This window comes from Kwoniella dejecticola, chromosome 2 (genome assembly GCF_000512565.2).
Source record: "Kwoniella dejecticola CBS 10117 chromosome 2, complete sequence".
NCBI classification, from domain to species: Eukaryota; Fungi; Basidiomycota; class Tremellomycetes; order Tremellales; family Cryptococcaceae; genus Kwoniella; species Kwoniella dejecticola.
The window spans coordinates 667589-687511 of NC_089302.1; the positions used below are offsets into that span (position 1 = coordinate 667589).

General features: G+C 49.2%; 5 protein-coding genes across 5 annotated transcripts; 4 read left to right on the top strand and 1 right to left on the bottom strand.

Moving 5' to 3' along the window:
- Nucleotides 1–258: 258 nt before the first annotated feature.
- Nucleotides 259–1569, top strand: I303_101706 (uncharacterized protein; the record flags this gene model as incomplete). The annotated part of the gene is made up of 4 exons (XM_018405504.1): nt 259–460; nt 527–844; nt 904–1327; nt 1380–1569. The coding sequence occupies 4 exons, from the start codon at nt 259–261 to the stop codon at nt 1567–1569; spliced, it is 1134 nt and encodes a 377-aa protein (XP_018265785.1).
- Nucleotides 1570–1662: 93 nt separating this feature from the next.
- Nucleotides 1663–4180, bottom strand: I303_101707 (E1-like protein-activating enzyme Gsa7p/Apg7p; the record flags this gene model as incomplete). Its single annotated transcript, XM_065968399.1, has 11 exons — nt 1663–1824; nt 1890–2049; nt 2094–2199; nt 2247–2559; nt 2611–2769; nt 2824–2968; nt 3035–3312; nt 3355–3507; nt 3565–3732; nt 3782–3893; nt 3936–4180. The coding sequence occupies 11 exons, from the start codon at nt 4178–4180 to the stop codon at nt 1663–1665; spliced, it is 2001 nt and encodes a 666-aa protein (XP_065824471.1).
- A 451-nt stretch (nt 4181–4631) lies between these two features.
- On the top strand, nt 4632–9111 carry I303_101708 (uncharacterized protein; the record flags this gene model as incomplete). Its single annotated transcript, XM_065968400.1, has 14 exons — nt 4632–4660; nt 4745–4762; nt 4819–5058; nt 5117–5645; nt 5698–6252; nt 6307–6659; nt 6714–6893; nt 6950–7073; nt 7118–7258; nt 7308–7493; nt 7546–8013; nt 8157–8705; nt 8769–8938; nt 9009–9111. 14 exons carry the CDS (start codon nt 4632–4634, stop codon nt 9109–9111), a joined length of 3645 nt encoding a protein of 1214 aa, XP_065824472.1.
- Nucleotides 9112–9439: 328 nt separating this feature from the next.
- I303_101709 (uncharacterized protein) lies at nt 9440–14465 on the top strand (the record flags this gene model as incomplete). Its single annotated transcript, XM_065968401.1, has 16 exons — nt 9440–9754; nt 9850–10101; nt 10166–10504; nt 10556–10851; nt 10904–11186; nt 11244–11343; nt 11396–11730; nt 11773–11841; nt 12206–12351; nt 12401–12827; nt 12887–13079; nt 13144–13238; nt 13295–13439; nt 13490–14058; nt 14115–14245; nt 14321–14465. The coding sequence occupies 16 exons, from the start codon at nt 9440–9442 to the stop codon at nt 14463–14465; spliced, it is 3840 nt and encodes a 1279-aa protein (XP_065824473.1).
- A 219-nt stretch (nt 14466–14684) lies between these two features.
- I303_101710 (uncharacterized protein) lies at nt 14685–18323 on the top strand (the record flags this gene model as incomplete). Its single annotated transcript, XM_065968402.1, has 7 exons — nt 14685–14856; nt 14913–14918; nt 14980–15235; nt 15287–16364; nt 16420–16624; nt 16672–17744; nt 17916–18323. 7 exons carry the CDS (start codon nt 14685–14687, stop codon nt 18321–18323), a joined length of 3198 nt encoding a protein of 1065 aa, XP_065824474.1.
- Nucleotides 18324–19923: the final 1600 nt, after the last annotated feature.

A 19923-nucleotide genomic window follows, 5' to 3' on the forward strand; every position in this document is an offset into this window, starting at 1 on the left:
TACCCCGTTGGTACACAATAACGCGACGAGGACAAATGGACCGCCACTTCTTTTGTTGCGTCAGGGTATCTCAGACTCAAAAGAGCCTTTTGTTTGTCCACGTGCTGTCTCCTCAACTCTGTTATTATTCTGCTTGCACTTCGTTCTCGACGAAGAGGAGGAGGTTTGGCGAGCTGGGTTATATAAAGAGAACCTAGAGATGTAGTCTTCCCGCTCATTCCAAATGCTTGCACATATCTAGCGATCTTCTATACCAACATGCACGACGCAAGCTTGACCCTCTTCGCCGGCTTAAGCATTATACTTGCGCTTCTGCCCCTACCTGTACAATGGCGAGCTCGAAACTCCGGCACTCTACTTCTCATCACGTGGTTATTAATTGGTAACATCACCACCTTTGTTAACGGGATCGTATGGTGGGATAGCCTCAAAAACGTGGCACCTATCTGGTGCGATATCTGTAAGTGATATTTGCGAGGACAGGGCAAATATACACCCGATCATCCGCTGATGCACATGACTGCAGGTGCCAAACTTTCCATTGGTCTACCGCTCGGCATTACGGCTTCGAGTTTATGTATCACGCGTCGCTTGGTCATGATTGCTTCGTCGACCACCGTTACCTTCAGTCAAAAACAAAAACAGATTGCGCTCATGGTGGACCTTTTTCTGGGTATTGTGTTTCCAATCATCATCATGATTGCGCATTATGCTGTGCAGCCGCACAGATTCGACATTTTCGAAGGTTATGGCTGTCAAGCTACGACTTGGATTAGCATACAGTCTATCGTGGCTGTCACTCTCTGGCCTGTCGTAACATCTCTTATTGCTGCGGTATATGGAGGTGAGACATATTCACCTCTGATCTCTACACCCCGAGCTAACCTCTTCTCTCTTGCAAAGCCATGGCTATCAAGCTGTTCTTATCACGACGACTTCAATTTCAAACCCTTTTGCGGTCTTCGAAGAGCGGGCTTGACAGCCGAGACTACGTCCGCCTTATGGCCCTTGCAAGCGTTGACATCTTAATCGCCCTCCCCTTATGTACATTCTCCCTTGCCAAGGCCATTGCGAATCCAATGCCGTACGAATCCTGGGCTGCGGTACACTACAACTTCTCAAGGGTAATTCAGTATCCCGCCTCACAAGCCTTTGTCTATGAACGTGTGGTTCTGGGCACTGTGTTACCCAGATGGTTCTCGCCGCTCCTGTCAATCATCTTTTTCCTCTTTTTCGGTGTATCGATCGAAGCGATGGGCGAATACAGCCGTTGGGTATCATGTATTACTTCGAGACTACCGAAACCCCTTAGAAAACAAGATCAACAGTGGGTCTGTAATTACTGAGATCGGCGTAGAGATTGGCTGATGTGTCTTCAGACTCCCGAGCTTTGTGCCAAAGCTTGGCTCCACGATAGCTCGTCCACCCGGTGGAGAGTGGAAAGGAGCTTCGACTGTGGAAGAAAGTATTGTAGAAGAGACGCGTAGCTCAGATACCGAGGGTCTGGTCGACATGACTTCCACCCAAGGAGTTGCTGTAGCGGTACGTGTAGAGCGGCAAGTAGTGTGAAGGGTCCGATCTCAATATGTTCACCATTGTCCTGCTTGTTTATTGGCTTGTGGTGGCAGAAGCACAATGCATACTTGTTCTGTCGCAAGTGGTTCAGGGTTCCTCTTCACTATCGCTCACCCAATCGATATCATCAACCAAGCTTTCACTTGCAGCATGTAGCTGATCCAGACCAGTCACATGCTCCAAAACGTCTGCGTTTGAGAATACCTGTAAGAGCCACTCCATTCCTCCCTGACGATATGCCGCCAAGACCTAGTGTCAGAGTGCCGGTGATCTCAGCAATGACTCGATCGCAGAAGCCAGCGGGCAGCACTCACCGGAGGGCTACATGCGGTACACTGATTATAAGCCGTACCTTTGATGAGTAAATTGCGCCATTGACCCAGGAAACCACGAATTTGGTGCGGTACTCCGCCGAACGGTAGATGTTGCGTGTCCTCATGGTGCGGCGTCGGCACGAAAGCGGGGGCGTGAACTCTTTCATCTAGTCAGCAATGTCATATGGAGCACGTGCGACATACCGAAGAGGATGCTGCAATAGTGTGACAAGCATTTCCGAGGCACATGCTGCTGCCAGTGGAGCCACCCCAGGCCTTGTTACCGTACACATCTGATCGAGAGTTCTGTCTGATATGGACTGCACGAGCGTCAGAAACGGATTGTGGGGATGGTACTCACATCCGTTGGGGCAACCACGTCATTACAGAAGTAACATCCTAAATCCTGGTCCTGAGCTCTACCTGCGCCATGTCGCATCACGAGGAAGGTATCGAAACCCAACGCAGCATTTATAACGATCTTGCCTTGTTCTTTACCTAATAGCGTTGGCAGCCAGCGTGATTCCCTGGAGTCCATCAGCAAGAAGACGGCGTCGTGTCCTGCAATCACCTCCTTCAACTGTTCGATATCACGTCGCGTATTGGACAATCCCAACGGAGTTACTGGATGACCAGGCATCGGAATCGTAAATTGTCGCCCGTTTGCATTCTGTGTACCACCGATTCAACGTGGGATCGGCGATATGACATCGACACGTACCACTCCTGGAGAGATCTCTCTCAATCTCGCAGCTGCGCACGCTGCTTTGGGTTGCCCGCCGTCCAAACAATCCTCGAAACGGAACAAAGGTTGTCGAACTGGATTGGAAAAAGAAACAGTAGAAGAATCCACGAAGGTGATGTTTCGAATGCCCCATGCCTGATGCGGGTTAGCGACTCAGGGTCAGCTTGATTGATGTCAGTGGGAACTCACCATCAGATTTCTAGCCACATAACATCCTAAAGTGCCAGCCCCAAGCAGCAGACATCTGGTGCCGGCGATCCTGTCGAGGTCAAGTGTGGGCGAGATTCTCCACTTCATCAACTTGAGATTCAGGTCGACCGCTTGTCTTGCCAGCCTGCAAGAATGCAATCAGATCAAAACTGATGAAAGGAGGACGAGTCCTGAGAAATGTCTGCCTCACTGAGCCGGGTCCATCATCGGTCCTAATTCCGCGACCTTGCTTGCAAGTTTACCTTCGCCATTCCTTTCCCAGCCTACCGCTACGGGCCTGATTGGAGAATTGGAAGTGCGACTCGGTGACAGCAGCAGTCTGCCAGATCGTGAGGTTGCGCCTTCGCGCAGACATATCACGTATATTTCGGTGACTCGATGGACAGAGTGAAGATAATACAAGATATTTCGCAGGGGCCAGCCTGGGTTCACAGCGGAAGCAGAAGGATCGTGAAAGGCAACGATCACCTAAGTTCACGATCAGCAAATGCCTTAATCATGGAGACATACTTCTGGTGAGGGCACATCGCCGTGAAGTCGATTGAAAGCTGCAAGAGGTGCTATCGAACGGTGACCTGGAGACCCCTTAACCAAAAAGCAGTCCCTATCGCGGCCTTCTAGTCGCTTCAATTCAGTCTCGAGTTCTCGGAGCTCCGTAACTTCCTGAAAGATATCGATGATCAGGAGAAATTTGCAGCAGGACTTCTCGGACTCTCTCACCGTTTCTGCCAAATCGGCCAGACCATCCCCACGAAAAGTCCATGCAGGGTCTGCTACAAAAGCTGGGAATGCAAACCAATAGTGATACCTATAATTCTTCAGATCTGCGAAGGTTACCATGAGGAACGGATTGAGGAGTGGTTCATCTGTGCCGAAAGTCTCGAGTATCTGCTACTTGTTAGCTCGCACACATGGTATTATCGGCGGCTTTGCTTACCTTATGCGCCAGATCATCGAACAATCTTTTCTTTCCTTCGCCTTCGCGGAATTCCTCGATAGTGTTATAGTTCTTCAGGATCCCCGAGACGTGGAGCGCGTTTGGAGGACGGCTAGATCGGGCATTTAGCTCGGCTCACTCCAACCTGACTCACTTTTCGGACGTGTCTCCGAAAGCGTTGCCGCCGACACTGAATGCACCATCGATGCCCACCACGAGACTTTCACCAGAAGCTAAAGTGTTGCTCCGAGTTGTGATAGATTTTCCCTGTTCAAGCCATCCTGATATCCACTGTTCACTGTCATCCAAGCGTGCTTTGTCCAGCTTGTACGAGTTGAGGGCTGTCCAGAACGAAGGCGTGGGTTGCGATGCCAACGGCTGAAATTGCACAGGAACCATTTCATCGGATGTGGACCGATTATTGGAAGGCGTAGCTCTGCGTGCGTTTGTAGATCTGTGACTGGATCTGGAAGGTAGAATAGGTGCATGTAGATGTTCAGTTGGTTGACCTGGCATGCAACGCTTCGCACTCAGACAAGGCATGTCTTGTTTACGGGGTCTCCGGGCTTCAAGGCATCGTTTGTGTTGTCATGGCCGCAGCGACGGCGCGCCTAATGACAATGTCAATATCCGACCATTTATGCTACTTCATAACCTCTTGCCCACATTGCACATTGAATAACTCATCTGTCATAGCATCTACAGGACGAATATATACACCGGCCATCACCTGATCAGGCTCCAAGCCTACTAATCGACTCCCGATCCGGCATCGGGATACTCGGCGAAGCGCACTGTATTATGTGTCTCCACCACACGCACCTCAGAAAGTAAACAGTCGCATTGAAGCATGGCCGCGGTCACCGATCTCAATTGCGAGTGAGTATCCCAGGCAAAGCTTCTGTTGCACAAGTGAGCTTGCCACGTCAGCTGACCTTAAGCGATGCCAATCATTGGATACAGGTACGCTCTCCGAGCTGTGTAAGTAGTCGTAGGTGTAGGATCTCAAGGGGGCGAAGTTGACCTGTGCTTGACAGATACTTTCATGTTAAGTCGGAAACCACAGTTTTGTCACCAGATGTCAAGACCCAGAGCAGCGCTCCGCAACGAGTTCAACCGACCTCGTTCAGGAAGTCGCACGATGGATCGTTTTTCCCTTCCTTCGATCTGACATCTTTCGTTGGCAAGGATTCCTCCAGATCGCCCAAATACCCGGAAAAGCTTTTCAAAACGCTGGATGGGTATCTACAAAGAATAGCTATGGGGCAGGAACCAAAGTGAGCTCACAGACTATCACGCTTCCCGATGTTGCGATCTTGAATATTGCGGAAATAGATACTCGGGTCAACGGTTCCGCCGCACGGCTGCCCGATTTTGGTCTTCGACTTGGGCGGACAAGGCTTTTCAACGTCAAATGAAGGAGTCCCGCAAGATCGAAGAGCTCATCCTTGCATTTGTTACAACCTCCACCAGAACCTTGCAGAAAGATGAGGATCTGCCGGACGGAGCATGGAAATCGGAACTCAGTTCACAGGTATCACTTTTCCTAGAGCTATTATACGATTGCCTTTCTGGTCTTGGACCGTTATCAAGCGAGCTGGCCGCCCGGCTGCAGACTTACCGTAATCGTTTAGAAAGCCAGAAGGCGCCCAGCGTGGTAGCAAAGTTCTCGGATGATGCTCGAACCGAAGCTCACGATTCGGTCTATCCGTCAATTTTCCAGAAGTATGGCAGAGACTGGTGGAAGGGCTCGATTCTCGACTGCGTCCGAGCTCTGTACGCTTGGCACGATGATGCAATGGATGCCAAACTCCACGAACTGGAAAAAGTCTGCACAGAACAAGCTGCCCTGGACGATCTCAAGGCAAGTGGAAGAATTATGATTATGTCACACCGTGCTAACCCGGAATTTTTAGACATGTTTGAAGCTGCTGAACACAGAATCTTCCTATCCGTATTCACCTACCGATTTCAACGATTCTAGTCAGTGGACGTCGTGGCGTTCTGGCGAGATTTCATCCTTATCACAGTTGATGCTGCAGATGATGCAATCAAACCCCGCCCTGTTACGAACGACAGATCGTCAGTCACCTGTCGACATTGCGCTACAGGTTGAAGCCCTTAATCTCGACAGCTCTGCTTCGAATTTCACTTTCATCCCTGCCGCCTCGAAAGAAGCTTACCGTGACTTATTGAAGCGATGCCTCGACCGGGATCTGGAGACACTGAAAACCCTTCCCGAGGACGAGGATGTCTCCCTTAGCATCCTTTCGCCTTCACACGTGTCGTTACTTCAGATCTGTGCTGCCAGATGGAGATTACCGTTGTCATTCCGATCCGTGTCCTTCTTCTCAGCCATCATTGATCGATACCAGAACGGGGATGTCCCCGCGGCTTGTGTTCACGAGGCAATGGCTATCCTCGACCGCGCGCAAATGGAAACACCTTTACATCAATGGGCCACGTCAGATGTGAGTCGCCTCCATTCACTTTACATGAAGCGCAGACTGATCATCAGAATGAAGCGAGACACCCTCGACCGCAGCGCTCGACAACGCGACCTGTGCATGTTCCAAGCCGTAGAATCAGCCCTCGATCATCCGAGCGGATATCATTCGCCAGACTTCGTAGAAGCGGTGGAGGACTGGCTCATCTTGGACGTGGACATCACCGACAATTATCGCAATGAACTGAGACAAGCGGAAGACCGGATAAACGAACTGGTCAAATCCCAAGCTTTCAACGCGTATATTGACCAAGCTTCGAGGTTACTAGATCTGGAAGGCGCAAAGACATGTCAATTCGCGAGACAATTGGCATTGTGGATCGAGAAGGAAGCGAAAAGACTGGACAAGAAATTTACAGGCCCTATCAGCAGGTACGACAAATTGTACATTGACTTGTATCTGAAAGCTTATGAACAGACTTCCAGGCATGTCGATCTAGTACCTCTTGTCCTCCAACAGAACCTGACTCTTTGGTTCCGAGATCTGGAGGATACTGTCTCCATAACACACTCTGCGCTTTCCCCCCAGTCTATAGATCTGGAAGACAGCTTCGCTCTGTATCGCGTAGCATACAAGATGAGCGATATGGGTGCAGCATTTCTCAAGTGAGTTTCTCGACCCTTCAATATGCTCAACGTGAATTCTGCCAACAATTGTACAGAGATGCGAATCACTCCCTGCGTTTCCCTTTATCACCGCTATTCACAAATGTTATAGATCTATGGCTTGATCAAATGACGCAAAAAACGAAAGAATGGTCGGATCAAGCCCTGGCAATAGATACTGTGCGTGCGAGAGATACTGGTGACGCTGACACAGATAATTTCAGTTCGAGGCAACGGCTGCGAACGGCCCTTCCTCCTCTGTGACGGATCTTTTCGATTCCTTCCGTAGCGCCGTTCAGTTTCTGATGGATCTGCGTTGGCCCGACGAGCGGCAGCTGGCTGTTTTCGCCACCCGTCTAGCGAAAGTGAGTATACGGGTTGATCCATAAGCGGCGGGTTAATTGGGCAACATAGATAATCAGTATATCCATCGGCGACTACTGTACCAAAATGGAACGTCTATTCTCGGAAGATATGCGAACAAGTGACATCCTGATTACAGGTGCTAAGCAGAAAGCGTGGGTGGAAAAGGCTAAAGCCACCTTTGCCTCCTTGCAAGGCGATAGGAAGATACAAGCATTCTTTGATTTCACACCACAGGCAAGTTGTTTGTCGACTTGGAATGTTAGGCATCCCGCTGAGCCCCTTGTAGTCATGCGTAAAGCTCAACAATATTGAGTCTGCTCGTCAGCAACTCGACGAACTCTATGATCAATTGCGGGTGGACGACCTATCGGCATACGATGTCCATGAAACGAGTACCCTGCCAGATGAACAGGTGTACTTGTTCACGGTAAAGATCGTTCTTGCCGAAGGTTTAGCACTCGAGGGCAATACAAAACTTCCCGATAGTTTTGTCATCGTCAGCGATGAGCACGGGAATCGTTTCGCCAAAACCCGCACGATACATGATGATTCGGATCCTCGCTGGGATGAAAGCTTCGATATCCCTGTCAAAGGCAATTCCTGGTTCATGGCGACGGTCCGACATCGGAACCTAGCGGGTAAACACAACCTGATAGGCAGAGCATATCTCCGCTTGGACCCATCCCAGCATGTCGATCTTGTTTCCAAGGATGTCCTTCTACCATTGGACACGAGAGGTCATCTGTTGCTACGTGTTGGCATGGAGGGTGAGAGAGATGACATGCAGTATCATTTTGGACGCGCATTTAGATCGCTCAAGCGAACGGAGTCTGACATGGTGCGGACATTTGTAGACAAGGTAAGCGAAGAGACGATTGAGAAAGACGCTTATAACAGATGACACCTGTGTTACGTCACACCCTGTCTCGAGCGTCCATTAAAACGGTCTTCAAGCCAGCTGCGAACGGAACTCTCGACTATAATGAAGCTCTGGTCAAGCTGTCCGCCGCCTATCGTTCCGCGATTGGCTCTGTGGAGTATGGTATACCACCCACGAAAGACGAACGGTCTCGCGGCCCTACTGACGCCAGCATCGAGTCTGCTATACACCCCTTATTCGATTACCTAGATACGAACAATCATACGCTAGCTTCGTCGCTATCCCCTGATGCCATGCAGATGGTCATGGCCAAGTTATGGAAACAAATCTTGATGACGATAGAAGCCCTCATCGTACCACCTTTGTCCGACAAGCCATCTCGCATGAGAGCATTAAATGACAGCGAACTCGACATAGCTTTGAAGTGGCTCAAATTCCTGAGAGACTTCTTCTATGTTGGCGGAGATACTAGCGGAGTTCCTCTCAGCATTTTGCAGAATGCTAAGTTCAACGAGATATTGTCTGTCAGAATATATTACGATTGGAATACTGATGATCTCATGGAGGTGAGTCGAATCCATGCTTGTTTTCAGGCTATTTTGTTAACCGTGGACTTAACGAATATTTAGGAGTGCATCCGAGGATTCCAATCGACTCTCAAAGATAGAGCTAGACGACCTACCAAATCCGTCATGTCACAGCGCAATCTTGGCACAATACGGGCTAGGAAGAGTGCCAAACGAGCATTACCAAGCTCGAGCAGCAACTCAGAGATGATTATGAGGATCTTGCGTATGAGGTTTGTTGCTCTTCGCGCATCGTCTCCCTATCACTGTCATGGGGCTGATCGAGCGATGTTCTTGCCTCAGACAAGGTACGCAAGAGTTTTTGGCACAGCAGCTCCAGACCATCTCTGTTGTGAAGTTGGAAAATCCAAAGAAAGGCAGGAGCACCATCTCCCGACCCAGATAATCTCTCATTGGATTGTCAAATATGTATTCGGTAGACACATTGGTGTGCAGATGTATGTATTTAGTAGACAATTCGGTGCTCATAGTCTGACCTTGCATTACTGGCGCCACGCGTTAGATCTGGGACAAAAGGCGCTTGCCGCCGCGTTTGGCCCTTTGTTCTTCGCGTCCGTCACCCTCACACGTAACACGAATGTCTTTGGTCGCTCGGACCTCAGTATGAAAAGCAAGATAAGTCCCCTCTGGTTCGATGCACACCATTACCACGAGCTGTACAACAAGCTCGCCGGGGCATTGGATAAGAGCACCATTGATCTCGACATATCGCTATGTCTTACAATCAAACTTCGCTCACACCATCCCGGCCGGCTCCCTCACCTCCTGGCGGCAAGGCTCTCAGCGGATCAGGTGACACTCATTTGGCCGCACATGCAAAGACAGCTTTCTCTTCCACATCCTATGCTTCGTCATTTCCGAATATCACTCCGGTCTCTGCCTTTTCTGTGAATCATTCGGACACTGCGCGCAATCAGGCAGTCCGATCCGGGTACGCCAGCGTAAAAGAGGAAGGTTTGAGGGCTTTCATGTGGAGCAAACGATGGCTTGTTCTAGGCGGCAGCGAATTGAGCATCTTCAAAAATGAGGCAAGTCGTACAAGATAAATCTCATTCGTCTTCCTTGGTCATCAGACGAGTGGAATCGCTTACTCCCTTGCTGGTCATTCATTCACGATATTCAGCAATCCTCGACCCCTGTATTCATCTTGGCTTTGTCCGATATACATGATGTACAGAGGGTCGACATGAAGCCGTTCTGCATAGAGCTCGAAACTAAAGAAAGACTCTTCTACTTCACGTTTCGGTCCGACGATGAAGTGTATGCCTGGATGGACGATATATACAATCGCTCGCCGTTAATGGGCGTTTCCGGTCCGACTAATTTCGTTCATCAAGTGCACGTCGGGTTTGACCCTGTGTCCGGAGGTTTTACGGTGAGCGAGCGTATGGATATGGTGGATAAGCTGTAGCGGAAAGCTGACTGAGCTGTGCACATAGGGCTTGCCACCTCAGTGGTCAAAATTGCTTACATCCTCGGCCATTACCAGGGAAGAAGCAGCTCGACATCCAGAGGCCGTGCTTGACGTTCTCCAATTCTATACTCAACAGCAGATGGGTCAAAGCGCTGGCAATTTCCAGAGACCACTGGTCCCCGCAATGCCGGCTCAAACGCAATCAACTAGCGCCGCAGCAACTCGATTTGAAGGGGCTGGTTTAGGAGGGCAGCCACCATCATCCCACATCCAACATGACAAGCATTTATTAGCTTCAAGTGATCGCGGCCGCAAGGACATACAGCTAGCGCAGCTGGATCCCCCCCTCGTTGAGTCACGGGAGGTATGTGTCATAATGTTTCTTTCAGTGCTCCTGGCTGATCTTGGAGTACAGACCCGACCCTTGGTTGCCGAAAGAAAGGCGCCCCCGCCTCCAAGACCGGCTGGACCCTCTCGTCCTGCCGAATCGAAGACGGGAATCCGAACACAGATCAAGAAAGATGCGACCCAGGAGACAGCTGCCTCCTCTCAGAGCGCCAATGCATCCGAAACCGGTCAGGCGTTGACGACGCGACCGGAACGACGCATCAGTACTATGAATGAGGCTCAGATCATGGAGAAATTAAGATCGGTTGTCAGTTCCGAAGATCCAGCTCAGCTGTACTCCAAAATCAAGAAAGTGGGACAGGGGTAAGTCATGCTCCAATGCGGTCGGACCTGACTTATAATCCATGCTTGACAGGGCTTCAGGCATGGTCTTCGTAGCCAAGGCTCTCACAAGTGGCAAGAAGGTTGCTATCAAGCAAATGGATCTGCAGCAACAACCTCGCAAGGAGCTCATCGTAAACGAGATTATCGTCATGAAAGAGTCGCAGCACCCCAACGTTGTCAATTTTCTAGACGCCTTTCTCATTCGAAGCTCAGAATTGTGGGTAATCATGGAATACATGGAAGGGGGAGCTTTGACGGATGTCATTGAGAATAACAAATTGGCTGAAGAACAGATTGCGGCTATCTGCTTGGAGGTATGACTCAGGCTCTTTAATTCGTTGAAGAGTGCTAAGTACTGATTACTTGCATAGACCTGCCGTGGGCTCCAACATTTGCATTCCAGATCCATTATTCATCGCGACATCAAGTCCGATAATCTCCTGATGAACGCTCAAGGTCAAGTGAAAATCAGTTAGTGTTGTCACGTGTCTCAATTATGATACCAAATTAATTATGACCTCAGCCGATTTTGGTTTCTGCGCAAGGTTGACCGAGCAGAAGTCGAAACGCGCCACAATGGTCGGTACTCCGTACTGGATGGCTCCTGAAGTGGTCAAACAGAAGGAGTATGGTGCAAAGGTGGATATATGGTCACTAGGTATCATGGCAATCGAAATGATCGAGAACGAGCCTCCGTACCTTGACGAGGAACCCCTCAAAGCTCTGTATCTCATTGCTACCAACGGAACGCCTACTCTCAAGCAGCCCGAGAAGCTGAGTCAAGATCTCAAGCATTTCTTGAGCGTCTGTCTGTGTGTCGATGTGTCGTTCCGTGCGACGTCAACAGAATTGCTCAAGGTAGGTCTTGGTGTAGATAACCGTGAACTGACATCGTCGCAGCACGAATTTTTGCAAATAGCGTGTCATATCAGCGATTTGGCCCCGCTACTTAGATTTAAACAGACCTCAGTAAGTGTTGAGCTTTTGACTGCGAACATGGGCTCATTGTGTACGCATATACAGTCCTGATGGGAAGTGGTCCCGTTTCCCTTGTAATCTACGTAAGACCTCATGGACCACGTTTTTGCCATGCATTGTATCTGTCACCACCAAGATTGACGCGACGCAAAGTGACGCGTTGCGTAACTCTGTTGTACACGTGGCTTGAACTTGCCTTCAAGTTGACAAACAACTGTTTAGTTCCTGTCTCCCTGAGGTCTGTTTACTCTCGCATCATCTCTTCTCACGGGAACTGTTACACTTAAGAATTCAGACTCAGCGAAGCGGATAAGTCAGCAAGCTTCGGATATAACGCTGTCTATAAGGGGCACAGATGAACGGCATGAGTATTCATGGACCCCGTCGATCGACGTTGGCCAGTCGCCCAACCGATGCCAGAGAACCTCGGTCTAGTAGTATAGTAGGAGATGGAGCCTTCCTGGGTCGGACGCCGCAAACAAATCGAAATGTCCCCGGCAGGTGAGTGTGTCTTGCCATCTTTCCACTCCTGTTGACTCCGTTGCCTTAGTGTCAGAAGGAGCTCGGTATTTGCCTCGTCAAGCCGAGCTCGACCTTCCATAGCTCAAGGCTTGTATACCGCTGCTCCACCGCGAGATCCACGACCCATCCGAGACAAAGCCTTCCAGTCCGCCTGTATGAGAAATGTCACAGACTTTCTTGTGTCAGCTCGTTACCCCGCGCCACTCACATCAAAGACTTTCATCTCTCCCACTGCCAAGGAATTCCAATCTATCTTCCGATTCCTCGTGGAGACCCTGGTAGATCCAGGTACAGGATGGAGTAAGAAGTTTGAGGATGACGCTTTGATGGTCTTGAAGGATCTCAGATATCCTGGGATGGATACTGTCAGCAAGACCGCCTTTACAGCTCCAGGAGCGCCGCATTCATGGTCTGGAATGCTGGCAATGTTGAATTGGCTTGTCGAGATCTGCAAAGTAAGTCTTTCTCCCTCGGCTCGCAGTCTACAGAAACGGTTACTCATGTCCAGCGATAGGCTCACAGGAATTGGAACGACCCCTCGTGCACTTCTGATCCTCTCTTATTGCCGCTTCACCAGATTGACTTGGATCACCCCAATCTAGAGGATCGTTTATTGTGGGACTTTGCCTCGACAACCTACGATCAATGGTTTGATGGTGGTGCAGAAGAATTTCCAGAGGCTGAGCGCGATTTGGAAATGATGTATGGTTCGTTCACATCCTTCGTCATCCCCGAGCGCGATTCTTCCATGCTGAAATTTGACTTCTGCAGACCGATTGGCTGCAACAGCCGTCGGCGAAAGCCAATCCCTTGAGACAAGATATGCTAGACGTATGGCTGAGCTGAAACAGCTTCGCGCCGAAGAGGTATGTATGCTTTCCCATTCCCTGCCAGCGTGGCCTTTAGCTGATATCCAATCCAGCCTCCGTTGAGAAAGCTTGAGGATGAATACTGCCAACTCATAGGCGATAAAACGAAATTCATCTCTTTCATCGACTTACACCGACAAAAGGCAGAGAAGACACGACAGGCCATCGTCAAAATCAAGGAGGCTATGGCGGGTCAAGGTGAGTGAACCTAGTTTCCGGACTATAGCCGTAGCGCTAACATTTCGCAGATCACGATCTGAACAATCAACGAACTGAATTGGCTCACGTAGAGCGGGCTGTAGCGGCCCAGAATCTCACTCCCGACGAGGTCAACCGAATGAATCACGAGCGAGACTCTCTCAATCGTGGCCTAGATGAATTGCGAAGCAAGATCGCCGAAGCCAGTCAGTCTTCATACGATCAAGAGATGATGGTCACCAAGTCAATGGATCGATTCGAAAATCTTCTTGCCGAGTATGACTCGATGTGTCTCCAACTCGGTCTTCTGAATACGTCAACAGGATCATTCCCTCTCCGAGACGAACAGGTTGATTACAAGCTTGAACTCGACCTTGGCATTGAGGAATTGGATGGATTGAAACGCTCGAGTCACCAAATGCGTGTAGTCATCTGGCAGGCTTTGCAGACCTTACGCGAAAGCTACAGGCAAGAACTCCTAAATTTAAGTAACGATGCGATAGCCTTGGAAGATCATTTTGATAGAATGGAACAACAAGTCGAAAGCCAGAAGGAAACAGTAGGCACATTGGAGGTCAAATTGAAGATGGTACATGATCAAGCAGAAGCTGCTCAAGCTGTACGCTATTTGAATTGATCGTCCATTGAGATAACGCTGACAATGGTTGTGTGAAGAAACTCACCGTGGAGAATGCAAACACGAATAGAGTCATAGCTCAATTAGAGACAGAAGTCACTAACATGCTGGCTGCGAGTCAACAAGGAGTCTTGATCACGCAGTCACAGCTGGAGAGTGCCCGGATAGCGTGAGTGATATTTGCGTCCATCCCTGGTTGGATAGGCGCTGCATGTCCACATCCTTAGCTGACCTGAAATTTCAGATCCACCGAGGTTCGTCACAAGGCCGCGATCCTGCAGGATACTTTGTTGGCTCAGATGGGATCGCATATAGATGTCATCATTAAGACGAAAGAACATGCTGCAAACAGCCTGAGGTCAATCAAGACTTTGGCGGAAACGCAGTAGTAATGGCTACATTTAAGATTGAATTGTATATACCATATTTATGAGATGCCACGTTCCCCTTACCTCGTGACGTGTTCGCGCGAGCAACGTGTTGCACTCGTGTTGCTCTTATTCAGAAAGTTGAGCACAGGCGCTACAGGTTCTTATTTCCACATCAACGATACTCGTTGCGGAAAAGGTCATCACTGTCATGACAGTAGTCGGCTCCAGGCGCTTCTCATGACAACCTACCCTCTCAATATCGACTTTCCCTCGGTGGAGGAACGGCTCACGGAGTCAACGGAGTCCTGGATTAGAGATCTCAAGACGCTTTTTGACAATGCTGAAAGCCGTTTTGGTGATGTAAGCTGGGAGGAGCGGGATTCGGTCGAGAAATCATGGGGTCACAAAGGTGAGTCGCTTACTGCAGGGATGATAGCTGACCATCAGCGATCATATACGCACGAGCACCAAGTGAGTCTGTAAAGGTCCGTAGCACGTAAAAGGAGTCGACTAACCTCAACGCGCTGAGCAGAGGTGTTCAAGGATCGATATTTTCAGTCAACTGCTAAATCCGCACAGAATCTCCGTCTGCCATCCCCAGCTTTGCCTTTGGTGCTTCCAAATTCGTCGTATGATGCTGATCAGCATTTCGACCTGCCTGGAGATTGGGCCACCTCACGTACATCGCTTTTGACATTAGACAGCGGAGTCAGAAAGAGAAACACGGAGATCAACGCCCTCAAACTGCTGGACGACGAGACTCCCGAGCTTTTCAAAACGCAGCTAGAGTGAGTCATCGATGTGTGGAGCATGTGGATTGATGAATGCTATGTGCTTAGATGGCTTTACACGAGCGATGGATTCGGCGATGTCGTACAGTGGATGGACGTTGACACAGACGACAACCCGAATCAAGAATCTCGAAGCAGATCTAAAGTCAGGGGTGACCAGCAAGATCGACGTGAAAGGCTTGGTCAAGATCTCACCTATATGTGGCGAAGCAAATTGTACGCGGATGTTCGCATTCATCTCGCACAGAACATCATGTGGTATGGTGACTCCGACGGTTCTGAAAACTCGACCGACTCCCTCTCATCGACCTTGATATTCTCTGCCCATCGGTTCATCCTAGCTTCACGGTCTCCGTATTTCGCGTCAGTTCTCCTGAATCCTGCCTCATTCGCGCCGACCTCCTCGGATGTGGATCTGCCAAGCCCTCCTTTTACTCCGGCTTCACTGCATTTCTGCCTTGGCTATATGTACGCTGGCCGCCTCGATTTTTCCAACAGATCATTCGATCTGACCACAGCTTTTCACATTCATCGAGCGGCCGCTTATTTGCAACTTGATTCACTCGTTAATGAAATTGAGTCCAGAATCGTACACGATTTCTGCCACGGTTTAGAATGGGACTCGTGCCGGTGCAAGAAGTGTCTAGTCCGCGCCCCGCGAATCTGGAAATATGCCTTGTCTAGTGACGTAAATGCACTTACACTAGAGCATCGCGCCAAACTCTTTCTCGTCAGAAGTTGGGAGAACAGCTGGGCAAAGGACATCGGATCAGCAGAAGCGACCCAACGCGAAAGCCTGAGCAAGGCTGTACAGGCGACGATCAACCCGACTAATCTCGTCAGGACTCTGCGCGCAATCAAAATGTCTCGATTTAGGCTGGAACAGGCCATGAGAAGCTGCCGAGAAGGGGACGCGAGATGGATAGACAACGTCGAGAGCATGATCAGCGCAATCGACTCGGTCGCCCTTCACATTCTCAAAACCCGGTTCGATGTGGTGGCATGCACAACAGACTTCGTCGAATTACTTCATGATAATACTATGTCTATCGACCTGTTGGAGGACCTCATGGGAAAGGTTGTGAATATAGACTCAGATCTCGCCATTGCGCCAATGATATATCAGGTATGCTACCCTGCGCTGACATGCTTGCTGGACAGTAACGCTGACGTGCGGATAGACGCTTGTGACCACTGTCTCAGTGCAGATGGACGAGCACGCTTTACAGCAGACTGCGTCTCCCAGGTCGCGAAGCCGTGCGATCGTAGCGATCGCCAAAGACACGCTGGTTCACAATATTAATCGTCGATGGATGCAATCTTCCGACCACGATACCTTCACTTTCAGCGCACTCGAGCCTTCAGTGCTTCAGGAATTGAGTGATGGTACGTTCGCTCCCGTAAATCAGTACTGATCTATCCCAACACCGTAGACTTAGGAATCTGCATCAGCCAGCTCGCCCCAAACAAGGCTGACCGGATAGACAAGATCAATGCTTGTGATCCCGCGACACCTAAATTCGCGGATGCCCGTCCTCGAGCTTCCACAAATGATCCGCAGTGCGAAAGAGCGTCAGCCGATGGCAAGCGAAGAACCCCACAAAACACGTCGAATGGACTCAAACGCTTGCGTCTACAAAGTACAACTTCAAGCAGCTCTTCCCGCAAGGTTTTGCGTGACGAGATGTCGCAAAGTTCAGGCAATCTACATAGCAATCGAAGATTGCCCGCCTCACCGTCCTCCAAGGCTAAGTCCGGCAACACTCGCTGTCAACAATCGAGCACGGCTGCTGGATCTCGTCACACACTTCGCGATGGCACGATCTTGCCTAATCTTCCCAGGCCAGGTGATAGTCGAACGCCACCCTCCATAGCAGCAAGATCACCATCAAGGGGGCAAAATCGAACTATCCCGTCCGATCGAGCTGTGGCTCCTGACACTCGATCTGGCGGGATCATTGAGAAACGGGCCATCTTTCCAACGATAAAGTCCGAGAACCGTCGTTCCAGCTCGACCATGTCTTCTGTGGGGTCACAGTCAGTGTTGAAGGGTGAAGCGAGGTTACGGGTCGATCCAAGCCTCACCGCGAGGCCAACATGTGATACATCCCTGTTGGATCGTGTTCAGATCCCGATTAGGCCTACAGATATCAGTCTGCTCAACAACTCTGATCCCGAGACTGCTTCGAATGCCCCGAAAGACAAGATAGGTTCAGTGGTCAAGCAATTATCTGCCCTTCCGACAGAAACGCCGACAGCGTACTTCTCGCCTTTCCAAGCGTTATCTGCAGTTTCATTGCGACCTGAATTACTCCACTTGCCTGAGGTCTCTCCGATTGATGATGAGGACAGCAAGCGTCTCAGACCCAACAACGTCACCGTCGCATCGAAGATATGGGATGGACCAGGAATGATCCTCAACGAAGGCATACCCTGCATAGTGGTTCATTCGGGTACTCGAAGTCGATTCCAAGGCAATATCCGATATATTGGCCATATGAAAGATGTGAGTGGAATTTGGTGTGATGTCGCAATTTCGGGACGTCGAAATATCATTCTCACTTAACTTATGAACCTCCCCTTGCGTTTTGAGACTGAGAGAAAGACAAGGATGAATGCAAAGAAAGTATCGTGATAGCTAATTTTGACTGGTTACTTTGTCAATTTTTGGTAACAGTCTAAAGGCCCATGGATAGGAGTTGAATCACTTGATCTGAACAAACTATCATTCTCGCATGCATCGTCATCATCGAAACGGTCGAAGAAGTTGGACTTGAATTTAAACCTGGAGATCTTATCGGACGGAATCAAAGATGGGATCTTGTATTTCCCCAAATCCAATTTGAAGGACAATGTCAAGGTGGATAAACCTGGGTCCATGGTAGGATCCAAGAGAGGTTCTGGGGTAGTCATGAGAGGACCGGAATCTAAGACAAGAAATCGATCAAAGATTACGAGTCAGGCATACCACGATAACAAGAAACGGAATGCGAAGGTTGATGAGAATGAGACTGGGAATGGGAATGGGGATGGAATCAAGGTGATTTTTGTAAGGCCTCAAGAGATCGTATTTATAATGACTTAGAACAAGTTGATCTGGTGGATTTTGGAATTCGATTGAAATTCATACTTGAAGATGGAAGATGGAAGATGGAAGATGGAGGAGATTGGACAAGCTGGGATGGAGGATGAAGAGACAAAACACCCGCACCCACACGCATACGACAGGACACGCGACACACGCACGCCTGATGATGTTGAGTACGAGTGAGAGTAGAATGGACAATCGACGTGACCTGGAGACTTGATAATGTATTTTAATGATCAACGAATTAATTACCTTTTAATGATTATGACGATTCATGTGAATATAGATAAGTATTCTTGTATATACAATACCTTACACTGTTGTGCTTTTCATGCATTGATCTGGTCTTGATCCGGTTTTCCAAAAATGCAGAAGCTGAGTCAGGTTTGACGGCGAAGTAGTCAGTAGAGTAGTCATTTTTCCTTCTTGAATCAGTGAGTATGGTAATAACGAAGCAGATGAAGTCAAGCGCGAAAACGGATTCCCAAGATTCATTGTTCCTTTGCCGCTTGTATCTGCTTTTGCGTTTGCTTCTGCTTCAAGGCAGCAAAATACGATGACTCGCTTCAGGAAATCAGGAGTCGTGAGATAAAATATCAGGCAGTCCAGTTTATACCGAATGCATGTGCATCATCTCGTCTCTGCCTCTAGTTCTACCGCTACCAAAATGACCTATCCTATAAGACGGTACAAATTGGTATGAGAGAGTTCGACCTGAGTGCCCGAATGACGGAGAGGAGAGAAGTATATGTGAAGTCGAAGGTGATGAAGAAAAGGGGGTTTGAAGTCCTTCGCTTAAAGGTTGAGCTTGGTTCGTCGCCAGTGTCTTCGCTTGGCGTTGTACTGCGAGATTCAAGATGTCAGCTTTAGCTCTTATCGGTATATTGTGTTGTATGCCCATCGAGCGATGGTTCATGGGGTGTTGTTTCAAAAAGACAACGGCGACAACGATATTAGTGCTTTCAGGATGGGGATCAGGGAAGGATGTAGATTAGGTGTAAAAGAAGGGCAGGAGGAAAGTCGACTAACTTGGATGGTGTCTAAAAGAAATGAGGAAATCGTCAGCAGATGTCGTTCGTTTCGTAATGCGTAGATTGTATCGCGACCAATGATTGGAAGATGGCAAGGACAACGACAAGGACGCCACACTCACTGTCAGTCTTGAGACGGAACCATTGAGGAATAGGCCTGTTTTGTCGGGCCTTCTTGGCGAGCTTTTGCTTAACGATGAAGGTTTTTTGGGAAGGCTACAATCATGAGAGAACACGGTATCGCATCAGTGTGATACACGGTTTACGAAGTTTGAGGTTCTAGCACGCCGGGGGGGGATGGTAGAAGGATATGCTATCTCGTCGATTCTAGTCACTCTGTCTGAATTTTCTTGCATGAGTCTGACGTATCAAGACAAGTCGAGTTTGAAGATGTTTGGATGCTGGATGAATGAAAGAATTAGGGGGGATGTGTACGTGGGAAAGCGCTGTGTTGTCGAGGGATATGACCATATTATGTAGTGATATCGATTGTTTGACGAAGTTTTGCCATCAAACCTGATGACATCTGTCCGGTCCCGTTGCTACTCTCTGCCAATGTCCTTTTC